Raw genomic sequence first — 11,161 nt, 5'->3', positions numbered from 1 at the left:
GAACCATTCATTATAAAGCAGAAAAACCAAGGTACAGATTAGTTCTGTCAGTTGTTCACATGTCACACGGCAAGTAAGTAGTATGCTGTCAATCATGTCAACTGAGCCAGTCCTCCTGAATTTGCAGAAGCTGCAATCAGACAGGCAGCATTGGGGTCCTCTGGGCACACCAGACTCCAGACTGACCAGTGTCCTTTCTGTTTCCCTTCCTTGAGAGCTGGGTGGTGTGGTGTTTGTCTAGGGAGCTCAATGGGGAAGGCACCCCTTCCCCATTTCCTGTCTTGCTGAAATCTCCAAAGACAACAGGAGCTTAAAGCTGAATGAGTTTCCTCAGGCTACTTGACAAACCAATCAAGGTTTGAGACAGCCTTGTCCACCTGAACCAACAGACTATGTTGTAAGGGGCTTCCTGAGACCTTCCTGTGAATGTCCTCGAATACCTGAAATGCCTCAACTCACCTGGATCCAGCTCAGCTGACCATCAGAGATTCAATGTGAGGGAAAATGCCCCCATGAGCTCTGAGGCAGTTAAGCCAGGCGAGAAGGCTTGAAGCCAGCTGATGGTTCCCAAGTTCTAGGAGGTTTGTTCTCCACTTAAAGGGCCAGATGCTACTCAGCTTCTATAGATTGCTGCAAGGAGGAATTTGATCTTGATTTTTTGATTCCTATGGAAAGACAAAAACCAACCAACCAACCAACCAACCAACCAACCAACCAACAAAAAACAAGCTAGAAGCCTTGATTTTTGTTTGTTTGTTTAGTTTTTTGAGACAGGGTTTCTCTGTGTATCCCTGGCTGTCCTGGAACTCACTCTGTAGACCAGGCTGGCCTCGAACTCAGAAATCCACCTGCCTCTGCCTCCCAAGTCCTGGGATTAAAGGCATGCACCACCATTGCCCTGCAGAAGCCTTGATTTTTAGGTGAAAAATTTAGAGTTTGGACATTCATTCAAAGTCCTTGAAACCCCCAAAGGGGGTCAAACATGATCTGCTGGACCTTTGTAGGTCTGTCCCAGTCATTGGGGGTTAGCATAGGAGCCAAGTAGGCAGAGAGTGGGAACAGGAGGGAGAGGTAGAGTTCTGGGAACCCTGGGCCCATGTCTGCTCTATCTACCTTCTGCTATGTACCACATGGGCATGCGGTCTAGGGTCCACTGACATGGCCTGACCATCACCATCGTGGCAGTGGCTAGGTCTTATCAACACCAGCAAGACCTCCTTAGCTCAAAAGTCCTGGCCAGGCCCCTCCCCAGGCTCCAGACACTGGCTACCTAGACCAAATGTGCTCCTTTATGTATTCAACAAGTGCCTTCAGTAGGAAAGAGGTCTTTAGTTGTTCTGGGTTTGGCTTCTGGGGACAAGTGTCAATCTGGATAAGTCTGTCTAGTGGAGTCTCTGTTCTCCTGTCTCTATGGTGGGAAGAACTTTCTTGTGAAATCACAATTGCATGTTCAAAAACACAAAGAACACTTGACTAAATTTTTTACTGGTTCCCAAGAGTGAGGGAGGGAGTGGAGGCAATCAACCAAACGGGAAAAAAAAAAATAGAAGACAACACAATGGTGGTTTTTTCTTTTTAAATAAACTAAATCATTACCTTTGTTGTTTTGTTTTATTGGTGTTCTGTTGTTGTTCTAGAGATTAAACCCAGGGCCTTGTACAGGCTAAGCAAGAGCTCTACTACTGAACTACATCCCAAGCATGTTTTAGAAAACAAAATAAAAAAAATAGCAATGCTGTTGCTATGCCTACGTTTATTCCTAAGACCCCAGTGAGAGAGGATGCCATGGTTCAGCCAGGCCACTGTCTTGCATCAGGTGACTTGTTTCTCTCTGTCTCTGTCTCTCTCTCATCTTCCTCCGCACCATGCTCACAGTCCTGTTTACTAATCACGTACTGCACACTGAGCCCTGAAGAACCCCACTTCAGGGGGAGCCCCACCGTCTGCAGGGACTGCAGACAAGACTTGACACTCAGGACCAGGTTCTGAGGCTCACACTGCTTGCTGCCTGGCTATAAATAGATGAACAGTTAGTTTTGGGGGTCAGCTTTGATGAACACACCCCAAATTTTGCTTATGGAAATACCAAGAGAAATGTTAGTAATGTCAGACATCAGTACTCTGGTGAAGGTGAGGCGTAACCCTGCCAGTGCTGTGGGCCTCCTAGGTCTTTGACCTCTGCTTCTCTGAGAACTAATCCCCCAATGGCTTCCCCATCTACCTTTCTTCCTCCAGAGAGGGATCTGTCCAAACCTGATTCCCAAAGAAGGCTCTCACAGTGAGTGATGTAGTGGCCATAGGTTTGGAAACAGAGTGGTGGTCACACTGAGTTCTATGCTGCCGAGCTAACATTGGCCCCGGGTCCCATGGCCGAGTGCAGAAATCAGGAAGAGGGGTTTTTATAAGACTGCACACATCTTATTAATGCCAGATCTCATCTCGACTGACAGAGGGCAAAGCCTGTCCATGTCAATGTCATGTAGACCAACTGGGGGCCACTGGGTCTCAGCCCAGTTCTCTGTAAAGTCTATGGTTTTATGATAATGGTGTGGGTGGGCTACTCAGAGCCAAGGGCAGCACAGCCAGGAGAGGAACTTGGCCTATATAAATGGAGGTGCTGAGCCCTCTGGTCCTCTGCTGAGGTTATAGGCACTTGTCCCTATTTCTGTGGAGTTTTGGGGTCCCTGTTGGAGTAGAGTCAGAGAGTCCTGTTCTTGTTCCCCTCCTACCTCAATATGCAAACTCCTTGAGGCCCAGGATCCTGGGGCTTTCAGACTGACCTGTGGACCAGATACACCGCCATCTCCAGGGGTGGGAGCTTGTTAAAAACCAATGTCCCTGTACCCTAACCCTAAGCTACCTATGCCCCTTATCCAGGGTGGGCCTACGAGTCTATATTTAACATGCTTCTCCAGTCCTAGAATTCAGGTATCTCTCTCTCCAAGGGTCTTCTGAAGTCATCTAGGGGATGATGCAGGCTCCAGAGTATGACCTTACCCGTGTAGGATTCCATCTTGGATCCTGAGTTTTGTTTTGTTTTGTAATACAAATGCTTTACTTAACAGTTGCAGGTCATTCCATGGGCTAGGTAGTGCATATCCAGGACCCAGCAGGAAGGTCAGCACAACCTCTGAGCTTCTCTTTCTGACTCCAATAGGGTGAGCACATTGCCCTCTCCAACAGGGCCTTTGACATTTCGGATGATAGAGCGGCTGGTGTCATCCATAAATTCCACTCGCACCTTCGTGCACTGTCCCTGAGAACAGGTCCTGCCCAGCACTTTGGTTACCCTAGCCAGCTCAGTGGGCTGCACGCGACTGCCTGCTGGGAAAAGGGGAAAGCCAAACAGGTCCTGGCTATTTCCTTTGCCAAAAATGTCTAATTAGCATGGCTAGGTGTGTGATGCTCCCCAGGCTGGGGAGGGGAGAGCATAGTGGATATCCATCCTCCACCAAGCAGCTACTGCTCTACACATGTGTGCCCAAAGCTGCAAGACCACGATGCCTTAAATCCAAAAAAAACCCACTAACATTTCTCCAGGCCCCAGGGGGGCTGGGTGCTCAGAGCCCAGGAACTGGGTCACATCTACACACTGGATCCAACCTTGTTTCTTTTAGCTTCCTCCCTCTCTTTTCTTTCTTCTTCAAGCTCCTTCTAATTATTTGCTATCCCCGCTTTTACAGGGTCACTCACAATAGCTTCAAAACGGAAACCACACTTGTTCTTGAAACACAGCAGTTCTGTGCCCACAACCTTCTCTTGCTTTCTGTCTTGTGAGTAGACAGCAAGACGAGTTATGTACAAGAACCCTCAATGTAGTGTCCCAGCAAATGATGAGAAGATGAGCCACAGGCCTGCCAGGAGATGACAGCATCTCTGTGCAAGAGTGGGCCAAGCAGCTCTTAAGGGGGACTGAGTTCAGTGACTGGGGAGGGGGTGTCCCCAAGTATACTGGGCTGCAGAGAAAGAGCCCAAGAATGAACACTATGCTGCTTCTTGTGTAAAAATAAAAGAGCAGGGTGGGGAGGGGCTTGAGCCTATCTGCAGGGTTTTCTCTCTTAAAAATAGATCAGAAAGAAGCAGCGCAAAATGTCAGCATTTGAAACCTTCTGGGTGGGTGAGTTCAAGGTTGCTGTTACACAATTGTTTCACACTGTGTTGGAAAAAAAAAAGCTTTTCAGATTAAAACATTTAAATGGGAGGTATTCTATAAAATGCTTTTATTCTGGTAATGAAGACAGCTAACATCTGGAAAGGACTCACAAGGGAGAAACCAAGGCACGGCACTTCGCTTGCAGTGCATGCTATGAGGAAGGGGAGTCAGGCCTTGAGCACCCACAGCCAGGCGCCAGTTGTTTGGTGTTCCAACCACCACACTGCGTTAACGGTCTTGGAGGGCATGTGGGCAATGGATACTAGAGTGGATCTCTGGAGAATGAGCATGTGAGATGGAACCTGCTCACTTACCTTTGACTCTAAGCCTCTATGCGCTACCTTGATCTCTTACAGGTGAACACAGGGTACTATTTTTATAAGTGACTTTTAAGAGTTAGCAAAAAAGTTAACAGAATCCTGGAGCAGCAGGGGATCTCTTTCCCCAGGCTGAGGACCTGTGTTCTAAAACCAGTGGCTTCCACTCCCTAGGCAGATGCCCATAGCAATTCTGGTCCTGGAAGCCATTGTTTTTTTGTTTGTGTTTGCTGGTCCCCCTGTCCCTGTCCTCATCGTAGTGGCCTTGCCTTCTGTGGCAGGTGAGCACACACCAGACGACCCGTGTAATTGGTCTAGGGGTGACCTTCACCAAGCACAGTCAATCAGTTCCCTCATGGAGCTTCTGTTTCTTTCCTCCTGGTCCTCTGGGTCCTGGACTCAGAATGTCAGTTACTTGGGCCTGCTGACACAGGGTGACTCAGGGACAAAAACTGTTTTATTCATACTGGATCCTGTCATCTCAAACCAAGCTCCCACAATGCCTTGCCCATTTGGTGTGGTTGTAGTCACCTCCTCTGAATTGGATTCTAGCCAAACAGAAACTCACAGCCTTCCATGAGGAAAACTCAGGGCCCATATCCTTCAGTGATAGGGATCCTGATGGCTAGGACCCAGAACTGCCACCTACCATGTGTACCAAGCAGGTTCTTGACCTCTCTGAGCCTCAGACACATTCCCAGGACTTCCACTTCCTGCCTTCTCATAGTGATACCCTGAGGACGGCACCAACCAGACCCAGGTACACCAGCAACCAGGAAAATTAATACCGTGAAAACAACGAATGCTCACTACCTTCAAAAGTACATGCTTACCAACCATGCTACACTCAGGAGACAGGCGGGCGGGCACGTTTCCTTCTGGGGTCACTCTTTCTGGACCCTCAAAAATAAAAGCTCCACCCCCTCTCAAGGCCTTCATCAGATGCTACTAGAGAAGGATGCGAAACAGGCACGGGAGGAAGTAGGGGCATTCACCCCCTGGATAAATTCATTCATTCATTCATTCATTCATTCACTCATCCACACAGCCTGCTATGTTCTCTGAATGAATGTCATGGGTTCTAGGTGCCTCTCGATCCTTACCCTTCACATACAGAGGTACAGTGGTAACTCAGTGCTGGTCTGGGTTATGCTGCCCCTCAGCCTTTGCTCCAGTGTTGGCAGCCATCCCTGTTGAGCCCTCCTCAAATTATTAAACCTGGGAGTGTAATCTGATTTTTGTTGGGGCCCCAACTACTTAACAGTAAACCTTTTCTGGTCCTCCGGGCCCTTGTCTAATAAAACCCTATTCTGCCAAGGATGCTGCCCACTGTCTCAGCTGCCACCTCCATTCTAGCCTAAAGTTTCTATACCCAACCAGGTTTCTCCAAAACCACAGACTTCAGACCCAAGGAAGTGAGCTGGAGGTGGCTGCTTTTGTCTGATGGACAGGCAGCCTTTACAGGAAACACAATGGGGGTACATCTGGGTTGCAGGAGCTTCCATAGAGCAGCACAGTGATTTCTGCACACCAGCAAAGATACCTGAGAGTGTATTTATAAAGAGAGACAGAGACATGGACAGCAGCATCTCCCTAGCTACAAAGACTTCTAGAGAGCCACAAACTATTTGCTGAAGGCAAACTCGGGTTTCACACCCTCCATCACACAATGCTGCCGTCTTGGGAAACCATGTTTTTTTATGTGGCTGCTTCTCTCTGTAGTAGTTCCCACACTGAGAAGGCTGGCTACAAGGACAATCCTTAAACACAGGGGCATCCTTCAAAAGCCAAGGAGGGGCATGGGAAGAGAGGGCACTTCCACATTGTGCATGGCAAAGGAAATAAGAAAGCACAGGGGGGTGGTCTGGGCCAAGGGCTCATTCCCTTTGGAAAGGGGAGGCAGTAACTCTGGGAAACACAGCTAAGGTGTCTAGGTTGAGGAGTGAGAACACAAGGGGAAAGAGAGCGCAATGGCAGTCCACCGAAATCCCCTGTAGCAGGTTACAATCAATTAAGGGTGAAGTTGAACCAGAATAACACTGAGAGGTAGCAGCTGTTGTCCTCTGGAGCTCTTGAGGGTCTCTGAAGCTGGACCAGGCAAGGGTGCTCTCCTGGAAGAGCTGAAGAGAGGGAGTCGGGCCAAGGGCTCCTGTGGTTTGGGAAGATCTGTGTAGACCCTGCAGCTGGGGTGGCCCAAGGACCCTTCCAAACCCAGAGTCACTTCTTGGGCGAGTTATATGATCCCCACAATGTATAAATAAAAGTTTACTTCTGTGTTTCCATATGTCTTCTACATGAAGGCTGGCTAAATATTAGTGGAGTAACAATAATTATTAATAACAATAATTGCCATAATAACAATAATTAATAGAATAATAATGCCTTAGGGTGTGGGGTGGGTCCTTCCTGTGGCAGCCTGGTGGGGTCTAGGGCTGATAGAAGTGGTGGTAATGGTGGTGATGTTCATGGTGGTGATGGTGCTCATGTCTCTGGACGGCCTGCCCAGCCTGGCTCTCATACACCACCACAGCAGGCAGCTCCCTCACCTGCTCCCGCCCCATGACAGTGGAGCCTCCTGCAGCCAGTGGGGCCTGCAGGCCCCGGCAGCTTGCCTGGCTCTCCTTGGCTCGATGCTTGTGCTTCTTGTGCCCCAGGGGTGCCAGGGGGGGGAGGAGGGCTGGGCCGGTGGCCAGGTGGGCAGAAGGGGACACAGTGTGGGTGGTGGGTACCAGTGGGGGCTTGCTTCTTGCACCTCTGGCTCCATGGCTCATACCCATGTTCTTGCCCTGGGCCTTGGGGGACCTCACAAAGTGCTTGCTCCCATCCTGAGTGCCCCGGAGCCGTTGCTGGAGCTCTGATGCCTTGGCAAATGGGTTGTCAAGGAGGTGAAAGGAGCCCGGGTCCACACCTTGGGGCCTCCGGTGTGGGATGTGGGCGGCTTCCGGCTCATGAGAGCGAGAGCGAGTGGGGTTGGAGATTCGAGGGGGCAACTCTGACTTCTGGGCCACCGAAGGGGAACCTAGGAACCAATCGAACAGATACTTAGTGAGCACCCACTATGTGCACTGGGCTGCCCTGGGTTACCAGGTACCATCCCCTCTCTGTCTGAGCTACCAGCCCTCTAATGCCCTCTGCAGTCTTGTAGGGAGAGAAATGTTCCCATCTGCTGAGAGGTGAGGAGAGGTAGGGGAAGGGATCAAAGGAGGTGGGCGGAGTATTCTAAGTGAATAAAGGGAAATGTAGGGTGAACTCAGACAGAGCTCAACATTAAGAGGAAGCAGGGCTGGAAGAAGGTCAGCGGGCACAGAGGCTGGCGGAGCAGCACCTTCCTGGACCAAGCCGTCACTGGGGCTGTGGCTGATGTGGGACCAGGGATGGCCTGGCTCGAGTGGAGCTACTGCTTCTGCTGGATTCTCAGAATCCAGCTGGAGGCTCTGAGGAGAGCCTCTGACCAATCCAGTAAAAAGCTACACAGCTCCCCAGTCCTCAGGGATCAGTGGCCACCACCCAGCATTGTGTCCAGACTACACCCCACACAGCATCCCCTTACCGGGTCCAAACTGAGACGTGTAGTTCTCTATCCCCGCCAGGTCTAGGTAGTGGTTTCTCCTCTCGATGTTCTCATCCACGCAATGGTGGTAGCAGTCTGGCTGCTCCAGGTGGCTGTCACCCTGGAACCTGTGACAAAAAGGACACGATGTAGGAAGGCGCAGACCCAGACGTCTGCTGGCAGGCCATGAGGCCAAACAAGCAGCTCATCACTTCTCCTGTGTCTTGGAAGAAAGGGCTTCAAAGCGGAAACCACTCAGTCTGTGTCTTCATTTCCCCAATGCCCACTGCAATCTGCCTCACTACCACAAGGTCTGTTCACTGCCACCTAGTCCCACCCACCTCCAGCCAGCCTGGAGCCTGCCATCCAGCCCACTGCCCGCCTAGCAGCGCCCTAGCATGGTCTGTCTTTTCCATGTTCACATGAAGGACTAGCCGATCTCTGGCCACGCCTTCTTTGGCACAGATGTTGAAGATCGCCACACTTGCTGCTGCCCTGATGCTGTTGTTAGGTGCTTTTCTTTAAACAGCCCTCCTTCCTTCTGTTTACGCGGAAGTGACAACAGGACAGGTAACTGCAGATTTATAAGCCCTTACAACTGTGAGAGCAAGAAGCCTGCAAATGGAGGTTTCTCATAGCCCATTGAATGGCCAGGCCATCTTAAGGGATAGGAGGCTTGGGATTTTGTCCCACTGCTGTGAAGGCCTATGCACATAGTCCCCAGTAGAAATCCCAATGTGTTAGACCCCCAAGGTGCTACACTAACCTCATCTATGGTAGATAATATATCAAAAACACCCAATACATGCTGAACCCAAACCACATGGAGAAAATCTAAAGATTTTTTTTTTCTTTTTCGAGACAGGGTTTCTCTGTGTAGCTCTGGTTGTCCTGGAACTCACTCTGTAGACCAGGCTGGCCTCAGAAATCTGCCTGCCTCTGCCTCCCAAATGCTAGGATTAAAGGCGTGTGCCACCACCACCCAGCTTTAGAATTTTTATATGGAATACACTGATGAGCTATAGGCTTTGGGTTTTTTTTTCTATGTTTTGTTTGTAAATTTAGAGTCTGATTTGTAAATCTGTGCTTTCTGAAATAAATCCACAGCCCCTGTGAAGGACCCAAGATGGAACTTGCTACTCAAAGTCCTTTAAATATATGTATCCAGCTGGTGCTCAATACATGTTCATGGTCATGAGGCATGTCCTACCTGAGCGGGGCTCGCTGCTTCTTCTCCCAGCCACGCAGCTCCTCAGCAGGTTTGGTGTCTGCTCGGGGCCTTGTGCTCTGCAGATCTGAGTCCCAGAAGCCCCAGAGAGACTCATCAGTGCCTACTCCAGCTCTGCCAGGGGCTTCCTGGCATTGTGTCCTCAAAAACAATACTCAAAAGTAGTAGGCAGCAGGGTTGCCCGGGGAAGACCAAACTAGCTGCCTGTCCCACTCACCTCTCCGGACTCATAAGCTGCCCTCCAAAGCCTGCATCCTCTCCAGTCTCAACTCTATTCCTTTGCTTACAGTGGGCCTTCCATCTGTGATTCCCTCTCCTCCCCCGCCCCAGAGGCCTATTCCTCCAAGGGCCTGCTGAAGTCCTTCTGTAAGCCAAGCAACTGTCCGTGGTAGCTGGATCTCTTCCCATCCTCCCAGGCTGACTTAGATCCTCCCTGTCTTTCCCACAGTGGGTACTGCTCTGTCCTTCTCACCGGTATGGTTGAAGAGGACAGTCCTCTTGCTCTGGCTCCCATCAGGGGCCACGGTGAGCTTTACTCGCAGTGTCTTACTTGATGTGGGGGAATGGTTCACAGAGGAGTCAACCACTTCATAGATGGTGTGCAGCAAGCTGGTAATGTCCTGTTTGGGAGGAAGCAGACACCCCGTTAGACTTTAGCCACAAGGCCCTGCCACCAGCAACTTGAGAGCTGGTGACCGCTGCCGTGCTGAAGGCCCCAGCTCCTTCAAAGAGAGCTGGGGGCAAGAGGGTGGGCATGGGGAAAACGCCCCAGGAAGAAGAAATGAAGAGCAAAGGAGGTAAACTCACAAATTCTGGGTGGCTTGTGAGACCCTGGGTCCTTAACAGGCTGTGCGGAACCTCCCCGGACAGCCTCATCCAGGAAGGGGAAGAGTTTACAAACCAGCTCTCAACCCTCCTAGATGAGAGGCTCCCAGCGTGTGCTCTTAGAGGGAGAAGTAGAAATGCGATTTTGTCCTTGCACTTGACTGGACCTATGCCTCTGAGTTCCTCTGCAGGCATTCCCATGGACATTGTAGAGGGATTCAGTGAGCGATGGAGAGGGGAAGCAGCTGATGGTGATGGATAAGAGGCATGTGGGAACAGGTGCTGCTGTTCTGTGGCTCCTGGAGCTCACTTGCTCTCTCCCTGGGAGAAGACAGCTGTCCACAGACAGGAAGGGAGCTCTCACGAGAACCATGAGGCTGATGATACCTCAGCCCTAAACTCCAGACTCCAGGATGTGAGGAGGTCACTTTCTCTTGTTGAAGCCACTCCGCCTTGGTAGTGTGACGTAAGCGTCACTGAAGACAACTGGTCTGTGAGAAACCTGACCAAGGGTTTCTGGGACCTGTTACCTATTAAACTGGAATGGGGGAATCCAGCAGTGTTCTATGAGGAGTCTCAGAGACTTCTTACTGGGGTAGGGGATACAAGCACCCCTTACTAAGACATCTGTGCTCTGGGTATCTATCTGTGGTCAGCTGTCAGAGGGGCAGCCACTTCCTTTAAAAAAAACACTGTATCCCTAGGCACACTCAGTTATCTTGGTCAGCGATTCTTCGTGAAGTCTGACATACTAGGCCCCTCCTCTACCTTCCTTCAGCTGAAGCAGAGGTGACCCCAGCTACGGCACAGCCAGGCAGATATGTAAAAAGCACGTAGGGTCTACAGGGGGGGTGATAGGTGTACTCGGGAAACACGGTGGACATTTCACTCTGCTGACTCTACAGGATGAGGCCAGTCAGGGGACCCAGAAAGCCAGAGTCTTCTGAGAAATCATCCAAGTCATCAATGCTGACAACTAATTTAGTGTTTAGCAAAAGCCTCAGAAAGACCAGATGGGAAGATGTGGAGACAGACTGTGGAGGGCACCAGTTTGAGACCTAGCCTCCGCGCCACCCCCCCCCCCCCCC

General features: G+C 50.5%; 1 protein-coding gene across 1 annotated transcript in view; it reads right to left on the bottom strand.

Moving 5' to 3' along the window:
* Window positions 1-4,203: 4,203 nt before the first annotated feature.
* Nkd1 (NKD inhibitor of WNT signaling pathway 1) overlaps window positions 4,204-11,161 on the bottom strand; it is a 74,624-nt gene continuing 67,666 nt past the window's right edge. The window contains exons 7-10 of the mRNA XM_031340781.1: window positions 9,721-9,868; window positions 9,231-9,315; window positions 8,021-8,148; window positions 4,204-7,489 (exon numbers count right to left, since the gene is read on the bottom strand). Coding sequence (XP_031196641.1) covers window positions 6,897-7,489; window positions 8,021-8,148; window positions 9,231-9,315; window positions 9,721-9,868 — 954 coding nt within the window. The 3' untranslated portion in view covers window positions 4,204-6,896. The remainder of the gene's footprint in view (window positions 7,490-8,020; window positions 8,149-9,230; window positions 9,316-9,720; window positions 9,869-11,161) is intronic.

Source organism: Mastomys coucha, unplaced genomic scaffold (assembly GCF_008632895.1).
Source record: "Mastomys coucha isolate ucsf_1 unplaced genomic scaffold, UCSF_Mcou_1 pScaffold22, whole genome shotgun sequence".
Taxonomy (NCBI): Eukaryota; Metazoa; Chordata; class Mammalia; order Rodentia; family Muridae; genus Mastomys; species Mastomys coucha.
The sequence above is the reverse complement of the archived record's forward strand: the minus strand, read 5'-3'. Positions and strand labels throughout refer to the sequence as shown.